General features: G+C 33.6%; 1 protein-coding gene across 11 annotated transcripts in view; it reads left to right on the top strand.

Moving 5' to 3' along the window:
* CDH18 (cadherin 18) overlaps window positions 1–26,081 on the top strand; it is a 502,361-nt gene that overhangs the window by 344,862 nt on the left and 131,418 nt on the right. For all 11 annotated transcript variants that reach the window (XM_050330958.1, XM_050330968.1, XM_050331011.1 and 8 more), the window contains 2 exons: window positions 17,286–17,580; window positions 23,949–24,068. In XM_050330958.1, coding sequence (XP_050186915.1) covers window positions 17,286–17,580; window positions 23,949–24,068 — 415 coding nt within the window. The remainder of the gene's footprint in view (window positions 1–17,285; window positions 17,581–23,948; window positions 24,069–26,081) is intronic.

Raw genomic sequence — 26,081 nt, 5'->3', positions numbered from 1 at the left:
TATGAACCATAATGAATGATCCTAATTTAAATTACACTGTCACCTCTCTGAGATTTCAGATAACCACAACAGTAGAAAGGATTGTTACTTAAATAAAGTCAGTATTGTTATAATTTCAATAGTATCTATTAGTTGAATAGTCCTACTAACTGACATCATCTTTCACAGTTTTAACTTTGCCCTTTTATAAAAGATTTAAAAAGTATAAGATACTGTTTATAGACTATCCATCGTTGTACAGGTGTCCAAGAGCATTAGCATTGTACCTTTTTGTCCTGCTTCATAGCTGCAAAAAGGGAAGAAGCTTTTGTCGTGATTTGCTTAAAAATGAGAAAAGATGAAATGGGAGAGTCACCAAACATTTGGGAAGTCTCAACACTCTGTAGAGATGATGTGCAAGAGATAAAATGCCACATATAAGTTACAAATAAGTATGTAACCCCATGAGCTCAAAATATGTTATTTTCTTTAAAAGTTCCTCCATAATTAAACCTCACCTCAGTAGAAACTCTTTTTGTTTTTCTCAGAAGTAATGAAGTTATTCTGATGACCTTATACTGTGGATAAAATGTGTGCATAGTACAGCAGAATATTGCCCTGTTATATGTATATATATATACACATATGATTAAGAAATATAAATAACACATGATAAATACTCTAAACACTAAGATTAGTGGTATGATCACATATTGGTTTTTTATGTAAGCCCCTTACTCATATGGAATTAACACTAAACATAAATAGGTATATTATGAAAGATAAGAAAATTGATAAATATGTTATTTTTCAAGCCTTCAACCTTTTAGGAAATTTGAACTAGAACAACCTTTCTTACAAGATGCTTGGGAGTTTTTGCAGATTTTTTTTGGTTCAAGAAGACTACGTTGCTGTAGTATTTCAGCATTAGCGTCTGAAGATAAATTAAGTGTTGCTGATATACAATGAAATAATGATTCCCTGAAAAAAAAAAGTCCAAAAAATCCAACCCTTTGTAAATGTTACCTTTAAAAGTTATAGTCTCATTTATTCATAGAATTGAACTAGTTTACCTATCCTTAATCAAGGCAAGATCACAGATCAGAAGGAGGTGATTTATACATGAAATAGCTAAAATGTTTTTAAAAAGCCGCAGAAGTTTAGGTCAAGAAGAAACATCAAGAGATCAGTCATTCCATAATGGCAGCTGGTTAGAGGACCAGTTATGACTAAACCTTTTCTAACAGAGTTTTGTCTACTCCATCTTGTTTAATCAGTATTCTTTTGCATCATCTCATTCATTCATTAATTTTTCATTAATTTTCTCTAATTTTTTAATGTATTTGGGGTTTTTTTTGGGGGGGGTGGTTGTGGTGGTGTTTTGTAGTTTTGTAGGGGGGGTATTTTTGTTTGGTTGGTTTTGTCTAAGATAATTGTCCGTATGGCAGAGGTGCTTGTATATTAACTACTCAAACTCCTTGAACAATGTGGAGATGTTTGAGTGGAGTAAATAGAATCATCACTAACTAAAATGAAATCATATCCAGAACTAATCAGATAGAAATTTTCATGTATCTTAGCATCATTTTTAAGCGTATAGGTTTTAAATGCACAGGACATCAGAAAATGTCCCAAGATTCCTTGGTGTGGCAGGGTTCATACTGAACATTCCAGGGCACAGCTGATTTTTTTTTTTTCTGAAGCTCCTGAGCCAATGCAGCTTTTGCACAGAAAGATACCCCTTTTGCTGCACAGGCTCCTTGAAGAACACATGTACAGGGTGTCAGAAAAGAAGGTTTTAAAGTTTTGGTTAATAGGTAATATTTCATAATCTAGTCCAGATACTTCACCAGCTAAGGTTTTGAGATATCACCTGTCTCTTTTTCTTTTGCGTGAGACAGGGGAACACTGCCATGGAAAGTTTTTTCCTCTACCATAAAAAATAATATTTTTAACTTTTTACTTTGTTATTATTATTGGAGAGGATTATCCAGAACTGGAGTGATAAGAATATTTTTCATGGTCAGACTAGTCTGAAAAATGTCTTCCATTTGTTACTGAATACATACTGGAACTGAAATTGAAAGCTGTCTGAAAACCTGTTGTTAGATGCATCCATATGGAGTAACCCATGCTTACTGCTGGTCAGGAATAGGTAGCAAAAATTCATATTCACTAGAAAGAAATTTGCTGGTTTAATGTCAGGTAGTAGTTTGCTTTCTATTTCACAGGACTTTTTTAAGATCAAATTAAACTTGAAAAATAATTCTTTTAAATGAGAAGAAAAAAAATTGCAAAACTCACAAAACAGCATGAAGTGTATATATAGTGTATGAAGTAAAATTACGCAAACATAGGTAAAGCTATAACATTGCTACAGTAAGACTAAAATGGAATTAATCTGTGACTAGGTGCACTAATTCCAATGTACTGTGGGCTATGAAACTCCTTTCTGGATTCTTATCATTAATTAAATTTTGCATTTTGAGAATTTCACAAGTATTCCCTTCAAATGCTAATTTGAATAACAGCATGGTATTGAAAGCACCACTTCCAGGGAGGAAATAAATGACATGGAAACTCCTGCTTTACTAAATGTCCATGTCCTTGGTGTCTTTCTGCAAAGCCGTGTCCTGTGCTTTAAGCTGACTGCTGGAAACTTTCTTCTTTATATTAGAAGTTTATGTAGAATTGTGAAAATTTTCTTAATTACCTATTCAAAAGAAAAGGCAAAATGGGAGTGAAGCATTCTAAAATATTTTTTATTTCTAAACTGTCTTTCTCAACGTGACCAGGATTGCATGTGTGCTGTATCTATAAAAAGCTGTACATCTGCCTTCACAGAATTAAATTTGGATATTTTGGTGGGGTGGGGCAGGTCATATTTTTAAACTGAAAATGCCTTTGTTACCTGCCCATGGAGCCTTTGCATGTGTTTAGGAAAGTTTGAAACACAGATGGCCCTGAGAAAGAGAGCTCCTTAACTTTGAGTTATTTACTTTAATGAAAATTCTACATTGGTTACCTTAATTCTGAAAGCAAACAGTTTTAATTTTGCATTTTTTTTTCTATTTGAAAATTTCCTGTTCCATGATTCTATCACTCTCTATTTACTGTAGAATTTTGCACTCGATCATCCTTCCAAAATTCTCTATATCATAAAGGAAAAAATTTAAATGCCAGAAGCTTATATTTACATTTTCATGTGTTGTCGACATCACAGTTTATCAGTGCATTCGGTGTGAATGCTACTGTAGGTGGGATTGTAGGAACTGCAGTGCACACAGAACACACAAACATGAGTGTTACAGGCCAGGATGCATAGAGGAACACAGTGTAAAGGAGGGAAAGTGATGGCACTTTTTGAAAGATAGAGGGATGTAAGATAGCCTGAGTATTTGAGGGAAGAGTTTGATCAGATAAGGTTGTAATATCCTGGGCTGAGGTGTAGGACTTCTCTCTTTTTGGAGTAAAAGTTCAATACAACAAACCACCTACAGTTTGTGATTAAAAAAAAAAGCAAAGGTAATTCCACTCTGAAAAAATCTGTCTGAGGTCTTCAGAAAGCTTTTCCATTTGATCTCCTGTACCACCAAGTACTCTGCAGTTTGCTTGAGAACTCACTGCTCCTGCTCTGACCTTACATAAACCGTTGGTCTTGAGTAAGCAATTAATAAAATAATACCATTTAATGCTTTGAGAACCATCTTATCCAGTCATTCATGACCTAGTGTGAATTAACACTTGTACTACTTATTCTCTAATTAGGATTTTCATTACTTGATGTCTGCAGATGTTGCTGACAGCTGAAGGAGTATAATTTGTTAGCTCAGTAGGCCTCCATCCTCAGAGCAGGGCACAGTATCTCCCTTTGTTCCTTTTTATTCAGTTTGAGTCTAGTCCTGGGTCTAAAGAGGGAGCAACTCTTCTCCTTTATGTAAACTATAGGGACCTTTGGAATTCAGGTCACAGGACATTTGTAAGGATAAATTCTTAATATGGTTTTTATTTTTAAATTGCAACTGATTATTAAATAAAAATAAACATATTTAAAATACACTAATTTTCCCGTTTTTCTAGTTTTATGCATCTGTAGGAAAAGTCAGGCATTAAATAATGAAAGAAAATTTAGTTTTGAAACACATTTACTACAAATTATGACATCATAGAAGACACTTGCAACATTTTTAGTATAACTTCTTTTGGAATTAGTTGTGAGCCAGATAGATAAAAAGTTGCTCTCAAATAAAACTGCTTCAGTGCTAGTGTTACTGAACTCTAATGGAAAGGATAAGTGTCTGTTTTTCAGAATGTAGCTGTTTGCATTTTTTTCCTTTTAGTTAGGTCAACTCAGGAATTTATCCTTCTTAGAAAAGACAGAATATATCCCGTAGGCATTTACAGAGAAATAATTTTGATACAATCTTTCTTGTTGTATTCCTACCATCAGCATTGTTTTAATGCTGAATACTTATTCTGTATTTTCCTCCTCTTGCACACACAGGAAATTCTCCAAGGTGTGAATTTGCGTCTGAACCAAGATTTTATTTATACTAACAAAAGTGGTGGGAAGCAGGAGTCATTCCTGGTTTTATCCAGAGTTTTCTTGAGCACACCTTCAGTGAATGTGATATTTACTACATTTCCAACATTTGTCTGGGTTTTCTGTGGTTCTGAGAGTACAACATTGTGGGTCTGAAGGAACATATTTCCAGTTGATTATTATGTTAAAATTATCTTTTGACAAAAAAAAGTTGACCTCTTATCAAAATAAGATTCAAATTTCTGGTGCCCAACCAGTAGTCATCTTTGTTACCATGAATTATTGTGTTGGGGCTATACTGCACCAGTAAACACAACAGCCTGCTAAATTATTCTTTACATGGAATATATCAGATTTTAAAAAACATGAGTAATATTTACTCACTTTAGGATGACTAAATAAAACCTTGTATTCAGTGGGTGTTTGAAGTTCCTAGCTATATATGTTTTTATTATTTTCATTTTTTTTCTGAAAAAGAATAAATATTTTGGAACTTGCTAGTACTGATGAAATTAGGTTGTAAAACTAAACACCGGAAGTTCAGAATCATAGCCTGGGTCTTCTGCTGAGCAATATGGGTACTTCCTCATGGTGTCCTTAAATGTAAAGCAGACAGTCTGTTAGGGAAAATATATTAATGAAAAAACTATACATCCAGAGGAGGCTATAGGGACTCTGTATTGACTGTCTTGTACTGACAGCAAGAATGTCTAGTAACACATATATTAATGGTCATTTTAATGGCTTCCTGGAATGAACTATTTTTACATTACTTTTCCTGCCATTTTATACATATTGTTTTAAAGCATCATTTACACTTAACCGTTTTTTGGCAGTCAGCAGCTTTGGAGATTTTAATCCTATTCTGCCTGAACATTTTCTGAGAGGTGAGAAGGTGTCAGAGCAACTCTGGGAAGAAAATCACTGAAATGACATCTATGTTGACATGATGACATACACATAAGAAACAGCCAGGAGAGGAATTTATTGTCTGGAAGTGTGAATAGTATGTTTATGGCATTTAATGTAGTTGAAATACTAGCCCTGGAGAAAAACAAAATTTTAACAGACTTTTTATCCCTTATTTTAATAAGTGATAACAGTGAATGGTACATCATGTCTGGAACTCCTTAAACATACAGAAAGAGAACATTAGTGTTACCTATTTGAATTAGATGATGGTGAACATAGGACAGTGTTAAATCAGAAACACAAATTTTGTGTTAAAAGTAACAATGCAGATTATATTATTGTTCATTTCAGTAAACTGATGAGCCTCTAACTTGCTTTGTTGAAATGCTTTCTGATAAGCACTATCAAAGGGTAACTGGAAGAAAGTAGTTCTCAACCAGGTTTTTCTTGTGATAAATTCAAGATATTCCATGGCCAAGATATACCTATGCTACAGAAATATGAAAACAAGTTCAAGTAATAAACGTATGTGACTTTACAATGGACAGCAAAGAATGTAAATATTTTTTTCAGTGAGAAATTTAGAACTTTGAGAAGAGAATTTTATTTGATTTTAAAATATCCATTTATCTAAAGCTATGTAAAATAAATTCTTCAGCATTTTCCATGTTTTTTTAACATATGGTAGAATTTTAATAACTCTAACTGTAACAATACTAGAATATCAAATGTTACAAAATTTACATAACAATCTCATCTGCAGATATTTCTTGTATATGCCATTACAGAAAAATATATCAAACCTGCTTTTAGAAAGTTTGCTCTTTGGTTGCTATTTCAAAAGTCTAGCATATTTTCTTATCCTCATTATTAGACTGTGTGTTGTCAGTCATAATGAAGAATAACTGTTGTCCATGAAAGGATGGAAATTATCTGTAGTGTGCTGAAAAGATATCATGCAGTACTTGCAATTACATTGTCAGGTGGAAAAAGTAGCAAAAGATTACACATTACAGAAGGCCTCTGTAGGAGTGCTGTTAACTCAAAATGCCAGTCAGTCATAAATTGTGATATAAAATTGGTTTATAAACATTTTCAGAACTTGTGTTTTACTTGTCCGAAAGTTGTACTGAAGTAAATGTAAAAAATTAGGGAGTTCTTATGTCTTACAATCCAAATTTTGCAGTAGTGGCAGTACAGATATTTATGGACTGATGGGGGTCATGGTAACTCTAGGGAGAATACAGAAGCAGTAGCACAGTACCCCTTTGAAAAAACTGTGCTCATTGGTAGGAATTACCTGATGAAAAAAAAAAAAATCTTCTGCTCAGAAATTGTATTTCTTCTTGACAAGGTTTATGTGAAGTAGGGAAGTACACAAAAAAGATTCTTACATTTTCCCAGTTTACATTCATACGAAATTCAGAAAGCTTTGTAACAGTCCATAAAAAGCATACTAAGGCTAAGGACAGTTGTTTACATTCCCATTCACTGCCATTCACATATCATTGGTGTGTTTCTATTTCTTTATTCCTACTAGTAAAAGCATGGTCATCATTGTAACAGTCAGGATAACTTTGTCGCTTTTTTACTGCAGTTATTACATGACTTTATATCTGTGGAGGAGGCTTCTGCTGTGAACATGAACCTTCCTCTGACTTACACAACAAAGATGTTGAAAGTAGAAATGATTTTCCATTATCAATTGAAAGTAGCAACGATTTTCCATTATCAATGGATTTTGAGACACAGGTGATCTTTTAAATTTGTGGAAACATTTCTTCAACATGATGATGCAGAGTTCTCTTCCTGTGTCATCTAGTGGTTTTGGTTTCTAGCAAACAGCAAGAGTTCTGCCTTATATGAAGATGGAAAATATCTGTGATCAGAAAAAAGCAATTTTTTTACAAATCTAAGTTTCATCCAACAAGAAGGAAAGCTGAAGACCACATGAAAGAGATTAAATGGCATTCTAGATGCAAAATCAGAAAATTACTTAACTTTTAAATTCATATTCTGATATTCAATATCGTGATACCACTTTCTAATATTTTAAAAACATATAACAAAGAACTCCTAATAAATAAAATTACAGAAAATTTCCCTCATTAATGAAAGCATGCATTTCTTTTAACTGGAAAATGCATTAACATGATTGATACAGAGCTCACAAAAATATGGAGATTAAATCCTTTTGAAACGATGATATATGCAGTTTTTGATGACACATGGTAGTGGGTTCTTTTCAGTTTTTTTAGAATGAATCAACTTTTTCACCTGAAATAGAAGCCATTGGACAATAGCTAACCTGTTTTCTTTCCACAGTCTCACAAATTTCTCAACAAATTAACTTCAAAGAGATTGAAACCAAAATGTGTGAAAGATTTTTGTAAGGATGGGATAAAAGGAAGCTGGTAAATTAATTATCTCTCCTTGATCCTTTCCACATAATATTTTTTCCTAATCAAACTCTGTAATTGAGTAAGTAATCCAGTCCCTGGAACAAAATTTCCTCTAGTTCATTTTACACAGCTCACAAAAACTGCATCAGAAAATCACACATTTATTTTTTATCTTCACAGTATTGTTTAGAAAGAGCAAAGTAAAAAGAATTAATTTAGAATATCACATGAGTACACAACAGAGTTGTTTTTCCAGAGCTTAAAAATTAATGTGCTGCCTTCAGATCTTTCATAGAGTAAACAGTATTAGCTGTAGCACTATCAAACAAACAAGGAAACAAACTGTATTTTCAAAAAGTGTTTTTGAATACTATTACACTAACAGCTATGTGTTTAAGTGAGCTATTTCTATCACTCTCACAAGAATAAGGAGAAGCTGTATGCATGGAGATCAGTAATATAGATTTTGACGATCAGGGTTTTAGAGAACTAATAGTTCTTTTCCATTTCGAAAAATCTGAAATAATCCTTAGGTTGGCATTCCTATTCAGTAAAAGCATATATGTCTTTTCTTTTTTCAAGATCCTATTAAAAATGGATGTGTTCCCTTTTTGCCTACTGCAAATGGAAAGGAAAGGTAGAGTTTGATTCTCTCTTTTTGCACATTAAAAACCAAAATAAAATACTGCAATGAGAGTAGCTTGACTGAGCAAGAACCAGATATGAAGGTTAAAAGCACCTGTAGAAAGTCTGCAGAAAGTGCGTGGAAACAGTAACTGTGGTTTTATTCCATCTTTGTCACAAATGTGCAATGTTTTTCAGTGATGAATAGTTTCTCGTTGCATCAGTGATTTTCCAAGCCTGGAACTTCTGTATCTCTTGTGACTTTCTAAAGAGTATATGCACTTACATTTTTCTGACCTAGACCTTTTCAGTGTCCTAAGCAAACATCTTTTCATATGAAAGCAGGCTTACCTCACCAAGTACTGAGACATAATATTGGTAAGTAAGACTACTTTTTGCATCTTTGAGGTGTAACATGACTGTGTAGCTGAATGGTCAGCCATTTACAAACAAAGCAGTGCTTCAGGGGTCTAAGTAAATTAGAGGTTTCCAGGGCCCATGCCAGAAAGTAGTACCATGAACTGAAGCATTTTCATTGTATGCTTGTGCCAATTTATAGGAATGGTGAGATTTTTAGAGGTGATTTTTACTGGTATAACACCTTATTATAATTTAGTAACTCAATCTGAAACAAAACATTTTTCTTCCAATGGTGATGATGTGTGGTCATGGCTTATTTTAGTAACAGAGTATCATCAAGTCATTTGGATTCAAATTTAGTCAAATTTATGGTTCTCATACACAGATCTAGGAATCTAAGTTATTACCATAATTACAGATTTATTGATTTTAAAGTGGGATTTGGTGACAGTAACTGCAAGGAGACGCTGAAAACTGAAGAACACTCAGTTTTATGATTTTGTCTAAAGACCATGAAATACATATGTTGTCTGCATAGCTTAGTAACATGAGAGGGGAGAAAGGAGTCATGTATTGCAAGAGCACAATGGTATGAAGTAGTATACCATTAACATGTGCATACCCTCCTTGTTCATACACATTGGAGTCAGATTTTGGTTACCAAATGGACAAACCTAGCAAAAATCCAGCCTAGATCTTGAGAATTATTTGGCTGAATGTAGTAATGAAACATTAATTTAAAGTCTAATTTGCATCTCTCATGGTTTAATTTACCCTTTTTTTTTTTTTTTAATTGATGATGTTTTTTCTAAAGGAATGGAAGAAAAGAGTTTCTAAATGTTCTGAAATTCTATTGCCTTCCAGGAATAATTTCTTTAGGGCATCAAGAATCCACCTCCCCACGTTCTTTCTCTGGGAGTTTCAAAGGTCAGCATTTTTTAAGGGTATCATGACTGGATAGACTAGAATCTGGTCGGGGACTTTTAAAATATATTTTAAAATACATTTTAATATATTTATATAAATATTTTAAAATATATTTTAATATATATTTAAATATATTTTTAATTCTCAGTAAATTTGGTTCAGTTCAAGGCTGTGCAACTCTTAAAAACCTCTAAAACAAATATACTGTGTAAATTGTACTTGTTGGAAAAAAGAATAGTTTCTGTGCCCATAATAGCATTTGCCCAAGTAAAAGATTTCTGAAATGAAAGCTTACTGCTGTGAAGAGAGTTCAGATGAAAACTTTGCCAGAGTGGAATTGTTTTTCTTCTGCATGCATTTAGACACACAGTACACTGAAAGAACAATTTTGGATTCTCTTTTTCTTGAAAATACATAGTGTTCTTTGAAAACAAAATGATGGCTTTATACATAAATGTTTGTTGTGGTGTTTTAGGATTGCTTTTTTTTTTTTTTGTCATTTGCTGAAGTCCTTTTGTATAGAGAGAAAATAGAAGTTAATGTTGATCACTTGTGGCAGCTTTAGTACACCTGATGTTGTTTCAGATGTGATTGCCCACGTACCTGCATTCTTCTGCCGTTACACACTTGTAAATAGCTGCAACAAAGGAGATGACTTCAGATAAGCACATCTTGCAATAACAGCTGTTTGTTTGCTGCAATGTTATATTGTGAAGTTAATACTGTTTCAGTTGTGTTTTTCCTGGATGATTGCAATCCAATTATTTTTTCTTCTATCTCAGAAAACTCATTCAGCAGATGGGGGAAACTGTGATTCTGTATTTTCTTGCTCGGTTTGACAAGGGTGTGGAATAGCTTCTTCTCAGTTTGTGGACACTGATATGGATAACACAGTTATCTCCTGGGCTAATGATACCCTCTGAAAATTCCATCAAAACGTGTGACATTGCCCAGAGCAGTGTCTTTCATTAAAATATATAATTCAGACTAAAGCAAGCAAGTCTGCGGCAAATCTAATGTTGCTTTTACTGCACAGACACAATAAACATTTCAGTAGTATCAGCTAGACTTTGATTTTGCAGTGTGCACAATCCCAAAAAATTTTATATGTGGTTTTTACTACTAATAAGTTATTGTATCATTTCTTTTGAATGAAATGTTTTGTCTACATAAACACCAAAGGAAGTCAATTTAATTTCTGTTATTATTAGACAGAAGATTAAAATATTTTTTACTCAGTATTTTAGTGTTGTACCCTTAATTCTTTATACATATGTACATTTTGATGGTTTTAGTGATGCATTAAACAGTTCCGTGTAACAAAAGTAAAGTAACATGCTATATTCTTTTCAATATATTCCTCTATGGTTTGCTAAATCTCATAGCTTATGTTGTTTGGGTATAATTTTGTCATTCCTCTGGCTTGGGCACTTATTGGTAGACTTTCCTGTGGTAGTGTTGTGCTGGGGCTGTCTTGTCAAGTTAAACTTATAGGCAATGACAACAGAATTAAGAAGGGGAGTTTCTGCTGCTTTGAAAGAATATGGTGCTCTCTGAATAGAAGACAATATTTAATGAAAAAGACGTAATGATAGTGTCACTACCAGAACTTAGGTTTTGATTTCAGAATTCTGTGCATATTAGTTTTGTCATTTATTATTTTTCAGAAATATTTTTTAATTATTTGCAGTTATTTCAAAGTACTTGAAGTTTATATGTACATAACCACTTCTACACTGATTAAGTTCATTAGGTTAGTGCAACAGTTCTTGATTTTTTCAAATCAACCTTGGACTTTAGTTTAGTTCTTATTTTTTTTAACAGAACAAGATATATCTTGTATCCATAACCAAGAATTTATTGGTAATTCGATCAAAATGTTGTAGAAGTCATAACTAATCCACTTAAAACACCACCCACACAACACACCAACAAGTCAAATTATTCAATCAAAGCAAAGTGGAGGAATCAGTTACACAGCTAAATCACTAATAGACAATTCTGCTTTAAAATTGCCCCTCCTATCCAGGTTTCTTTCTCTTCTGATCAGGCATGGTTTCCTGGTTGCAACTTGTTTTCCTTAGGCAATCACAGGGGAGCATGGTGATCACTATGAGTTGTTAGCATTCCACGTTCCCAGTAGAAGCAAAATGTTGTTTTTCTCCTCAGTTTTTTAAATGGTCTTGTAGTACTTACTGGTGTGCTTTTTTCCTGTTGGGCCCCGCTTCTTTACTGTCCAGTGGTTTCTGCCTGTATGTGGTCATTTGCTTAACAACTATGTATCTTTAAATATTTGTATGTATGACGTGGCTAAGCATTAGCTAAACAAAGGAAATGCATGGAGTTGATTGGTAGTGAATAAGTCCAGTATCTAAGCAGCAGTCACTTAATGTTTGGGTTTGTGATTAGTCTGTAGCCACCCTATCGTTTTGCAGTTACTAACAGTAAAATACTTTAGTACCTGGGCAATTAGCCTTCAATCTGTGCACTCATCAGTTAATATGCTGGTGCATCAAAAAAAGAAGTATTTAAAGATTTGTAGTATCAAAGTTAATAAAAGATTATACAGAAAATTCAATAACTGAAATATTTGGTATACCTCTTCAAATCATGCTTTTGGTTGATGTAGCCCTCCTACAGTTTCTGCAGGAATACTAAAAGAAAATTAAGCATTTAAATGGACTGATGGAAGAAAAATGTTGAAGTCTTAGCAAAACAAGGACACCTTGGTTGTTATTCTGCAAAATCAGTCATATGCTGATGATATAGGCTAGTTAAAGATTGAGGAACCATCATAAATCATCCTGAATGCAGCTTTCTATTAAGTATGTCAAGAAGTGCAGCCCACTGGGTTGATAAAGGTGACATTACAGATATGCCCATCGACTATTATTTTCAGTTTCTTCTTCCCCTAAAAAATTCAGAGAAATAAGGACAAGAATAATGACCAGCAGAGGATGAAATTTAAATCCTTTCTAGAAGCTTCTGGTTCCAGACAGGTTTAGAATATTTCATATAGTCTTGTTGGAAGCAGTAATATTTGCAGAAGCCAGCCCATCACTTAGGATAGAAACCACGTTTCCAAAAGGAATTCAGAAGCCTGCATTGACTGCCATTTGGGGGATTGGAAATGTTGCTGTCAGGGATTATCAGAATGAGGAAGCTCCCTGGGAATGGGTCAATGGAGACACCCCCAAGTAGGTCATGATTGGGCCAGCCAGAAGCAGGGGATCAGACGTAGCAGGGCAGTCCCAGCCCCAGTTACCTCCCTGGAGATGGAGACAAGCTGAGCCTGGAAAGGGCAGGGCTGTGAGGAGCTGGAGACCAGCTCTGCTGCAGCATTGCTGGGGCAGGGACTAGTGCCTCTGGGGAACTCAGAGGAGGTCGTGAGCCCTGGGCAGGGTGGGTGAAGCCTTGGCAGGCTAGAGAGGACTAAGTGGTAAGTGTAAGCTGCATTAGTATATAGTGGATAATTAGGCAAAGTATTGGTCTGCAAAGGAATATTTAAAATAGTGTTTAGAGTCTAATGTGAGACTGCTTAGGGAAGCAAGTTGGAATAATTAAAGAAGGGGAAAAAAAGCTTCATCTAATAACAGTTAAACAATTAATATCACAGATCAATATATAATCATCAGACTATCATGGAAACTAAGATCTATTGAAAGGCATTTTCAGTAATATTTTCATAATCAAAAACTCTCACACAGTTACCAGAAAGCTGTGTTCTAATGTTTCGCATATTTCCCTTGCATCTCTTTTCAAGGCTTACTCGGCATTATGACTAACCATGTATCAGTTTGCAATGACTTTGTATTTCTTTTTAAATTAAGAGACTCATACAATGTTGCATCTTTCTGTCTCTGACCAACAGAGCAGAGTAAAAAGTAGCATCAAATTTTGTGTTTATCTAAGCTATTGATTCACGTTTCTGCAGAGTGTGAGTGTCTCTTCCTCTAGTGTAAATATGTTCTTTCAGTAGTCAGGGCAGAGGTGGCGGCATTTCACTGAAATTAAATGGCCACACCCTTTCACGGGATCTGGTTTGAGATGACTTTCCCAGGTCACACAAGTTAGATCTGAACTGGTGAACAAAACGTGGGTTGGCTTGCATCTACATTGCTTAGTGGCATCCTTCTCTCTGTCAAATTAATCTGAAAGAGAAATACCTATAGCAGGTCCCAAGAAAAGATAAAGTCCACTACTGTCTGGCTAGATTTTGCTCCCTTGTTGTCTTTTATAAGTTATTACAGACATAGCTGCAGAAATACACTCTCCCAAGCCATGTATTTGTAACCTAGGTGGTGAATCACATTTATTTTAATTGGCAATGCTTTTGTGTAATAAACCACTTGTTGTGGAGATGATTTTCTAGTAAGAAGGGAGAAGAGAGAAGAACATCATGCTCAGCACATGAGTTTCTCATTACTCCAGTAGGCATTGTCTTAAACAAGGATTCTCATGGGCTCTTTTCAGCACAACATGTTACAAATAAGCATTTGAGAGAAACCTAAATATTTTTCTACTTGGACCAATTTGTACTGAGATGGAAGAATTAAAGAAGGAAAAAACAGTTCTTTAATCTTCACTTTGCAGAAAAATTGAAATATAAACCAACTGACAAAGGAAAAAGTCTTTTGCCATGCAAAATCCTCCTATGTGAATTTAAAATTAAACATTAGAAATTAAAAGGCCTAAATCAAAGTGCTATATTTAGAACAATAAAAGAAATATCGGGAAGTAAGGAAGCAGAAGCTTCTCTTAGCTTTTACTTGTTTTCACTTGTTGCCATACAATTGAAATTTAAAAGATATAGTTGTAAATTGAGGGCTTTCAGTGATTATTAATACCCAAATAACATTGTTCTAATGTTATTACTACTTTCATTTTTCAGTTGAAGTTTGTTGGGTAACACAATGGAATAATATATAATATATAATTTTTTGACTGTGAAATAAGCTATCTTTCATTTTTCCTAATATTTCTTACTTGTTAGATGTAAAAGCCATCTGACTCAAATGTACCTGGATTTTTTTCACTGATGACAAGTACAAGCAATTGTTTCTTTACAACAAAAATATCTGATGTTATTAATTTTTCAGAATGTTCCATGCATTTCATGCCATCACAGTAAATTTGTGAACATGCCTTTCTGCAGTACAGTATTGGAATGCCATTTGTATGTTGATATTTGGAGTTTTGAAGAACTTCTTAAATTCTACAGCAGTTCCTTATTCTATGTATTTCTTACCTAGTAATGTAACCAACTTTTAATTGTTTCATACTTTCATAATTCCAGTTATTGATGCAGTGAGTTTTGCTGGGATCTCTGTCTGATATACCTTAATGTACTTTAACATATACACCTGTGGAGGTAAAAGGAGAGAAGCAGGATGGAGATTCTTCTGATCTTTTTCAATCTGAAATAGTTTTGAGCTCTTTATATCTTCCTAAACTCAGCAAATTTGTCATTTTCCTGTTAGCATTTGCATACACCTAGCACTTAGGGCTCATTTTATCACAAGCCTGCAGCAAGAGGAAACAATTCTGATGGTTTTTGGAAAATTAGAATATGAGCAAACCTAGGCTAGAATACCAGAATACCTGCTACTCTTTTTTTTTAAGGAATAAATCACTTCAAAGAACATTTTCATTTCATAGGAAGTTTGTTTTCCCAGTATTTTGCATTGAGTGAATTATTCCTTTGTTAATAGAATACAGTATTATTCTAAGGATAAGAAATTATTAATTTTGCCAATGACTACTGTAAATGAAATGTGTAAGACTGTTCTGCTGTCCTAGAAAGGCAAAGCCAAACAGCCAGACTATTTTTCTGCTTCTTTCTTTCTTCCATTTTCAAAACAAAAGAAAAAACAACAACAACAAGGAAAGGATAAAGGGTCCACTGTGGTGACTCAGTTGTTTTTTGGTTATTCTGTCAGATCTTCTGTGGCTTGCATATAGCACATTAACTGATTTATAAGAGCTGAAAATCTTAAATTTATTAGATTTCACCTTCCCAAGGCCCCCTACAGTACAAGATATAAATTATGTGCAACACCATAACTTCATGGATTTAATACAAAAGATGAAAAATTCCATCAAGCTCCATATGTTTACTACTTTTACAATTAGAAACGGCAGATAGTTTTAAAGGCAAGACAGAGACCTGGAAAAAAGGTACAAGTAGTATATGAGAAAATAGCAACACCTCTGTAGTTTATGTTTTAAGTAAGAAAAAAAGATGTTTTCTACCCTACAAGTCTTATTTCCTCTCTATCCAATACTGAGTGGTTTTTGAACTGAGAGTGCAAACTAGTCTGGAAACTGACACCTTGCATTTCATTAATTAAAAATAATATCTGTCATTCTGCTTCTGTTTTGCTCAGATTCTGTATAAAAGCTTAGCAATGCCACATTGCATATACTGAGAAATAGGGCAGTAGGATAAGAATGAGTTTCTTCTTAAAATTAGAAAGTTTGCCTTCTGATTTAACATCACAATATAACTGCACAATACCTGAGGCTGTTCATTTCTGCTTTTTCACTTTCTTTTAATGGTGCTTCTCAATAAATACATTCTGTTCTCAAAGTCATTTCAAAGAAAAAAAAACAAAACAACAAACTCACAGAACTTTTCAGTTTTTATAAAAAAGACCCTTCCTTATCAGAGAACACATGTTCTCTTTTAATCTAAACAGGCAATTCTTTAAAGTCAGGTTAGAAGCAGTGAGACCTAATGGGAAGCTTTTTCATGTTATCTCATGTTATAACCAGTGTACTTAGTGGCTTTCCCCTACACAAACACTCCCACCCTGCCAAATAAATAAAAGGTTTATTCTCTCAAGGAGGGGCATAATATATTTAATGCATATTTCATAGCACAAACTGTGTGTTACGAACAATGAAAATACTGAAAGTATCAGTTGAACTTCATTATTTAATCATAAATAATTTAACTAAAAGCAAATTATTTGATTTTCTAATTAAAAATAAACAAACAAAATGCCTGTGTTTTGCTGTGGGAGAGAGTAATCCTAGACAGACATCTGCCACTGTCACACTGTGCAGTTTTCTTTCACAGTAAATAGATGTTGTCCTTCCAGACACAAAAGAAAACGTAGGTGGTTGGACTGAAGTACCACCACTGAAGCAAACAATACTCAGTGTGACTTCATCCAGTTTAGTGCTTAAAACAGGGTTTCCAGCAGTGAGTGCTGTAAAAGAACTACTAGAAGGACTAAAACCTAAGATAAATAAAACAAAAACCACCCCAGTTACTAGAATATTATTGATTTAGTGAAGTTTTCTAGAATGGATGGAGAACCCAAAAAATCCCACTTTAAGAAATGAACAATGTTGGATGGAAATAACCCTGGACAAAATGATTGGGTTGCCAGAAAGAGTACATGAGGAATTATGGCAAGAGATGGAAAGGGTAAAAACTAAGTAGAACAGTAATATAGTTTTTATATCTTATGTGTGATAACCTTTAATGAAATGTAATAATTAATTTTATATGATTTTGTGTATTTCTACAGCTGCATTCCAATTCCGACAAAGGTGATGGATCAGTCAAATACATTCTCACTGGAGAAGGGGCAGGGACTATATTTATTATTGATGACACGACTGGAGACATCCATTCAACCAAAAGCCTAGATCGAGAGCAGAAGACACACTACGTGCTTCATGCACAAGCTATTGATAGACGGACAAACAAGCCACTTGAGCCTGAATCTGAATTTATTATCAAAGTACAGGATATCAACGACAATGCACCAAAATTTACAGATGGACCATACATTGTTACTGTGCCAGAGATGTCTGAAATGGGTAAGGAAAAGAAACTGTTCTATTAAACAATGTTTTAACAAGTGAAAATGCCACTACTGTTTGTCATAGTTGTAACACATCCTCCTATAATTGATTGTACATTAAAGATATTACAATTAAGAAGAGATGATTAGAAAACATGAAATGCAACCTTGCATGTTACTAGTGACATTCACATTAAGCAAACAGTACACACATACATGATGACTGCAAGAGGAGAGTCACTCTTAATCTTGAATGTTTTAACATACGTTCCTGGGCCAATGATTCTTTACATTCTAGAAACAAAATGTATTCATATATCCTCATTCAACTACACACTTTATGGTTTTCTTTTATGTCTACAGGAGCAGTCTATGCAATTCAAATAATTAAACAAATACAAAGGAGTAGTAGTTTCCCAGATGATAGTTTCCTAGATTATTTTAGACATATATTTGTTTGTCTTTATTAAGGTTCTTATAAAGTGAACTGAAGTTCTAAAAAGTACTGATCTTTGGTTTTCCTGGTTATATAGTTCAGATGCTTTTTGAGGTGCTACATTATGTAATCAGGCTTTTTTATTTAATACTTCTTTGGTGTTCAAATTAGTTTATAATTTCCCCTGTTAGAGGAATTGCCAACAAAAATTTATGTAAGTACAGAAGGGTAATATTTTTGTGAATAATGTCATAATGCCTTTGTGTGAATTACTACAGTGAGTGCATAGAGCTTCCAGTAAAAATATTGTGAGTCTGTACAAAACCTCTTCAACTGTCTTTGATAAATCACTGTAGCACAAAGCTTTACTGTTAGAGTTGCAGTTCATTTCAGTAGCATCTAAGCTTTTATCTCAGTTATCTCTCATTACACCACAGAGTGTCATAACGAGAAATTCATTTCCTTTATCAACTGTCTCCAAAAATTTATAACTCCATCCTTCTCTTTATTCAGTTTCCTTTGTCTTTAATGGAGACCGTTCTAATTGATTATTTCCTTTCCCTTTGGAAGCCTTTTATTTTCTGTAAGGGGGAAAGACAGTGGAAAGGAAATCAGTATTATCCTCAAAATCAAAATTAGCTATTATAATAATTTTTATTTGTATTCTATTTATAAAAGTTTGATTGTGGGTTTTTTTGGTGTGTTGTTTTGTTGTGTTTTTTTTTAATCCTCTCAAATTGGAGCATTCTTGCATAAGTGCTAGTCATAATTTGGCAGTAATCTGAATCTGGTATTACAGCACAACTACATCATACAAGTTACTTTTCCCAAAGAACAATTTGAATGAATACTCTGGAATGGTACTTTGGGTTATAAACCAGAGTAGATTATGGTAAAACAATGACATTTTAGTGGTAAAATAAGGCATTAATGCATATGTTTTATAAATAAAATACTTTACTGGTTGTACCTGAGGTGAGTCATTAAAATATTTATTCTACAAAGCTTTTGTGTTCTGTGAATAAAACTGAGTTTTCATATCCCATCATACAGGCATGCATACGTTGTAGGTATACATTATATTTTTCACTGTAAATTTATTATCACTATTTTCTTTTTTCTCTCACTGATTTGTTTATATTTGTTGCATACTGAAAGAATTCTATTACGTCCAATTTCAGGAAGACTAATTCTATTATTGTTTCCACGGGATACATTCCTTGCGTCAAATTATGGAGATATCTGTGCCACTTTTATTTGTTCTGTAATTAATATGTTTTATGACACTTAGCTGCAAAGTATATACATAACTGAACTTCTCCATGTTATTTTATGGATTTCTAAGGATGCTTCACTAGTTTAAAAATTTCTTATGGTTTTCACATGATCAACATGACCTTTCAATGTTACCGTGTCTGTTACAGTCCTCATGCTGAGTGGTGTTATTTCTGATCTCAATTATGTTGTTTAGCATCAGCAGCAGGTTCTTTTTTGTCTCCTCGAGATGTTAGGTGGTATTTTCCCCACAATTTGAACTTTTCTTAATCTAGTTGTAAAAGCTTTAGGACCTTTATGGCCTTTCTTTTCTTTGAGGTCACTGACAAGAAAGTACAGGTAAGTTTTCTTAAATTTTTTGCCAAATATTAGATCACAGTGTTTACTGTGACACAAAGTGAACATACTTTATACGTACTATTCTGAAAGAGATGAAAGAAAAGACATATTCCTTGCCTTCATTGAACCTTTTCCCTAAAAGTTGCCTCCAGAACCAAGTTTACATCTGAAATTATTTCTTCTGCAGTGTAAAAAACTCAGTTTCATTGACAGCTCCGTGGCCTCTTTAAAGGTTTATGAAAGTAATCTTTATGTAAATTAAAAGGAAATAAGGATATTTTTTAATCAGTAAAAGACCTTCATATGTGTTAATTTTCAGCTGCAAAATGAGTGAAACTGCATATTAAGCTTTTAATGCTGAGTTAATTTAGAGGTGGGACTGGATGATCTCTAAAGGTCCCTTCTAACCATAACCGTTCAGTGATTATGTGATAAGAAGAATATTCCTGAGAAATTCTACTTAAGAAATTAACAGATATAGTAGACTTTTCTGACCTTCTTTTCAGGGTATTATAATGTGAGGCAGCCATAATTATGGATAATGTGGAAGACAATATTCAGGTTGTTTTAAATATGATTTATATTAGAAGTGCCTATTTAACTTCCCGTGTTGTGAAACTAAATCACATTTTGTTGACTCATTAGTGTTTTAAGACAATGCTAAGAATTAAGTTAGTTAGGCAGGAAATCCCTGTGTCCATTAAACTTTACCTGCTTTTCGCTTCTTTTAATTTTTGTTCAATAATGGTCATTTGAGATTTTAACAATACAGCGAACTATGGAAAGTCATGCATAGAGATTTGCATTCTCAACAGTCATATTTTATTGAACTGCCTCATTAAACACTAAAAATTTGTCTTCAGAGAGACAAATTGAAGTATTTCCGTTCATCTTTTGTTTGATATGTAACACTAAAAAATTTTTATGATAAACATTAAAAAAAGAGGAAAAAATCCAAAGAAATATATTTTGAATAAAACTACAGTTTGGTTCCCCAATCAAATAATCCTTTTTTTTTTTTTTTTTTTTTACACAAAAAAGGCAAAGCTTACAGATTGGTGTTCAGAGCATTCAGACATGTTTTATAGTTCTGTGTAAAGCATTAATTAAAGAAACAGAATTCACAATATGTAATCTCTGACATGTAGTGGGAAAGCATGTGTAATGGAAGTTATACTCTAAATAAGTGGAGACTCCACTTTGGGGGAAAAAAAGTCCTTTTTATTGTCTAACTGGAGTGACAAAATGCTTTCATAGCAAAATTTTGAGGTTTTCTTGACAGGCACTTTCACAGTAAGTTAGTGAAGAAAAAATGGAACGTATGCCTCTGGGTCTGATGTTCATATCTCTCCTGCTGTCTCTGGAGAAATTAGACCCCTATCTTTTGTATCAGAGTATTTTTTTCAGGTTTGCTAACATTTAAAATAGCAAGGGAGCTGTACTTTATACTTCTCTATCTAGATTCTTCTTTACATGTAACTCAACAACAAAAAATGATGCTGCATCTAAGTGGTACAAATGTATCTGGAATTATGATTTGTCTATCATGCTGATGAGCCTGAACAATGCCAAATTTGAAAGTAGTTGGAAGGCATAGGTACTCTCTTTACCTTTTTTTTTTTACAAGGCATTCTAACCCACAGCTTTCACAAGCTATCTTTCCTTGGTGCTCAAAAACTCAGGTAGGAGTTAGGCAGAAGGCCCAATGCAGGGATATTTTACAAAATGTTGAGCATGCTTGTGTAAGATAGTGGAAAAATTAAACTTCACTGAATGAGAGTTTAAGATGTACGGTGGGAGTTTGAGTTAAAATCTATGATTCTAAGTGTTCTTTTAGGTAGAAAGAGAACACACTGCCACTATTCAATACTAAATTACTATTATCAGATGTTTCTTGAGAGAGAGATCCAGTTGTATTAGAAAATCACTGTGGCAAATTTTAAGGTACAATGGCATTCCATTTATGCTAAAATGACCTGTCGACAGCTTATGTGAGATATCCCCTTTTACTGTTCCTGTTTCTTTTGTCCCACATCAATGAGCAATACAAGCTCTCAGATTCTTTTTTACCTTTTGAAATAAGGAGAGAGAAGAAAGTCTCCCAAGAATGAGAGAACTATGAAACCTCAGTATTTCTGGTACTTTCTTCTGAAATAGCCAAAATCTGTTCATCCATTTCAATTTTCTAGAATTCTGGGGAAAAGTGCTAATGGAAACTCACCCTGGTGGTAACTGTTTTCCTGGAAACAGGAAAATCTATAGATAAAAAGGTATGGAAATTGCCCAGCATTCTGGATAGCAAACTCTGGTAGGTGACTGACTATACCTGGTTTTGCTGTATGCAACTAAAAAAATAAAATAAAATCATTATTTATCAGTAATCTATTAGACTTCAGTGATTCCACAAGATTGAAACATACAGGTTCTTTTCAAATTAGAAATTATTGGAAAACTGAGTTACAGAAATATATCATTACAGCATTTCAATAAGCTACAGAATAGGGGAAAAAATGCATTTTCTGTTCTTTGAAGTGACCTGATGTGTTTTGCAGGAACCCTTATTATTAAATAAATACAGCTGAATAGATTCCTAGAACAGTTGAAGACAAAATACACAAACTAATTTATATTTATTTACCTTTCCACATAAACAGAAATGAAGTAATAGCTACTTTTACCATTAACGTCTGAATGATTATGAACAGATTCCAGCTCCAGCTTGATTTTATTACAGTATTCAACTTCAAATTCATCAAGATATCCTTATATCTGCTTTGTGAATATATTTATCTATGAGACTGTATGCATTTGGGCTTCTCAGAGATCAGAAGACACTATATTTAAGTATGAAGACACATTTGCCATACATTTTACTAAGTCACCAGTAGAGATAACAACAGCAACTCTTAGTAACGTGGCATAAATGAGAGAAGAGTTTCTCAAAGAGTGAAGAAAGTGTGGAGATTTGCATGCTTAGTTTGCTGTACCTCAAGTGAGACTCCATGATTTTAGATACTTCTGCTTCCACTGTACGCTTAGGGTGTTCACATTAACAAATAGTTCTGTGCAATGGAAACTGATCTAGGAAGCTAAACATTTGGAACTTAGAAACCGATGGCCCCACCATATGTTTTTGGGAAATCTTATTTCAGATTAGCTCTTGTCTGATCTCTGAGACTACATGCTTATTAGCAGTCAGAATAAATCAGGTGTATTGCTGAAGCACATCTCTTGGTTTAGTTTCATCTGAAGAAATCTAGTTAGCATGCTTAGAAATTGTTTCATGAGGCAAATCAAAGTACAACAAGTAGAGGAGATCAAGGGCTTCAATTCAAAAACATACTTCTCCTCACAACTAAGATGTGAAATTGAACACCTCAGAGTGGAAGTGATGCCTTAGTGCTTAATGTAGCTGAGAAGCCATTTTCAGATGCAGAGTTACATGACAGCATCCTGTTCTGTTATCATTATTCTGGTATTTTGATGCTGGACCAAAGGAGCCTGTAGAAAGCTGTGTCTGTAGAAGCATAAACAAATGGAATGAAGGCTGAACCTTTATTAACATGCAATTTTTCATTTACTGATTAATTATATGAAGTGTTTGGCAATGATAGCAAAAAGATTCATCATTAAGCAGCTTGAAAAATGTAGTAAAAAGTAAAATCACATTGTCTCCGTTCTATCTGTGCAGTACTTACACATTTTATATTCTAAAAAATGTTGTCATAACTTATTCCACCTTGTGACATTCTAGAAACTGTGATTTTATTTTTCTACTGGTTTTTATTACTAGTATAAATGTAATTGTACTTTAGTCCTTATTTTTCTAGTTTGTATCCTTAGCAAGGTTCTAGTAGTTTTTGAGATCTTTGATACCTTCCAATAGCCAGATGATTTTTTATTACCTTAGCATCTTTTATTGATATGGGGGCATTAATGGAAGTTATTTTAAATATTTCAACATTAATTTGCATTGTGGATAAAGATAATCCCTAAGTCCATGGATTTGAATTATTCAGAAATCAGTATCCAAGCTTTAGGTCTATGTGTGTTAACATGCATAAATATTCAAGCTATGTAGTTACTATTTATGTTTATATGTATGTAGTTAATTTACATATAAAAATAGAGAGAGAAAGACAAAAAGTCTTTTTAGAAATTAGTATAATTAGTTTTCCTTGAAAATATGATAGTATAATAACATATAGAGAATATGTTATTTATCTCTCAATTGTAGAATGTGAGGAATGTAGAGGTCTCAAAAATGCATTTGAAAATATTTATCATAAATTTATGTTTATTACTAATGAATTCTTATTTTCCTGTATATACAGGTACATCTGTTCTACAGGTGACAGCCACAGATGCAGATGACCCCACATATGGAAACAGCGCCAGAGTAGTGTACAGTATTCTTCAGGGACAGCCATATTTCTCTGTTGATCCCAAAACAGGTGGGTATTTTATATTTCTGTCAGTGGGATTTGTTATTTAAGTCTGGTAGGTGAAATCCAATGTGCAAAATGCAGGTGTGTGAGATTTTTGGTTTTTAATTCCTTTTATATCCTGTTTTTGTTTTAACACTGTGAAATTTAGGAGTTGATATGTTTTACTGAGTACTAAAGTGAGCCTGCTGTGTACAGAATTAATTCTGCATCATGGCATGATGTGAGCCTTTCAGCCAAACTAGAATTACCCTCTTTCATCTTTTCAACCCTCTGTTTATGAAGTGACTCAAGTATGCCTAATGCATTACAATTTTAAATGATTTCTTTTGCCCGAAGGATAGGCTTGGGAGGATTATTGAATATGTGCTTCAACACATATACGACAATAAATTATTATTATTATTATATTTATAAAACTGTTGTATTTTCAATTTATTCTATGACTTAAGAAGTAGAATGAACCAAAATATTTATGCTTAAACTTATGCATCACCATTTCCTTTTTTTCACAAAGTGTAAGTTATGTATAATGTATCCAAATTGGTTTACTTAAAGACAGAAGAAATCTCCTTTGAGGTTGGGAATTGTTAGTTTTGGATTTTCTGAAGAGCATGATCTTAAATATTAATAAGATTTTAAATTTTTAGTGTGTATTTGTAGTCCTCAATAATAAGGAAGTATAATTTTTAAAAGTACATTTTTTAATCTGAATTTTTTAACTGCTTTTTCTGATCTGTATCAAAGCTTTAATACTGAAGGGGAGGAATGAAATACACTTAACAGTGTATTTTCCCCTAATTAACTGTAGGCAATAATAGTGATTTTTAAAAGATGTTGAAGTGTAAATAGTTTTCATTTTAATGTTCTTGCATTTAAGTTTCTTTGCTTGTGTACATTAATCTCTGTGGTACTTGGAGGTGTGTCCTTGCTTCATTACAAGAGAAGTGTATCTGTGCCATCTCATCTGGCTTCAAAGTTAGTCCTACTTTGATTAGGACTGAACTTCATGACATCCTGAGGAAAGTCTCAATCTAGAATGTTCTATAAATTTGTGAGCTCATGTTAGTAAGGCTTAAGAGTGCAAAGCCTGACAGGATCATGTTGGAGGACTAAATAAGGTGCTGGGATGGAAACCTGATGCAGGCCTGTGTTTTGCTAACAGTTGCTGGCACACACCTTACCCAGACATGTGTGAGTACAGTCTGGCAAAGTACTGGGTGCACAGGTGAAAACCACTCTTGGGTACACGTTAACAAGTAAGAGTTATGGAAAATCAGTGGTACAGTCCTCAAGCTCTCTCTGCCCTTGTGTTACTTAGAAATACAACCCTGTTTTATATTTCTACTTCTGTGTCAGCACTATGAGGCAACGGTCTGCATTTTTTATTTTTATAATGGTGTGGAACTTGTAGCCTAAAGCTGCTATTCAGTCAGTGAAGAATCATAAGGGGTATTCTCAGTATCAAGTCTGTATCATAAAAGAAATAGCATTATTACATCACCGTATGTCATAGGGAAAGCAGATGGGAGTGTATTTCACTCTCAAGCCTTAGGCTTTGACAGGGATTTAATAACACTTTATGAACTTCAAGGTTTTTTAATGTTTGTCTAGAATATGAAAATTATTCTGATACTTTCATATATGAAAATGACAAAATGAGTTAAGTAGACAATGAAACAGTTAAAAAACAGGAGAAAACTTTTTTGGTTTTATAAGCTGGCTTTTTATAATTGTAGAATAGCAGTTATTTAATTTGGCATGATATAATGGGAAGAAAAGGAATATTGGAGATGATGGAAAAGTCTTGAAAAATAGAGTTTTTCACTATGAAATTTCACTTTGAATTTCTCAGGTTTAAGACTCATTTTCTAAAAACATCACTTTTCTGAATTTACTAGCATTTCTGTGACCTACTTTTCCTAATATCTCAATTGTTCAATTCCATCTTAACTATATTTTATCTGGATGTCCTCTGAATTTACACTGACACGAACAAACTTCCTTTACAACTTTGGAAAG

The sequence above is a fragment of the Myiozetetes cayanensis genome, unplaced genomic scaffold (genome assembly GCF_022539395.1).
Source record: "Myiozetetes cayanensis isolate MyiCay16 unplaced genomic scaffold, myiCay2020 scf1, whole genome shotgun sequence".
NCBI lineage: Eukaryota > Metazoa > Chordata > Aves > Passeriformes > Tyrannidae > Myiozetetes > Myiozetetes cayanensis.
Note: the sequence above shows the minus strand (reverse complement) of the source record. Positions and strands in the feature narration are given on the sequence as shown.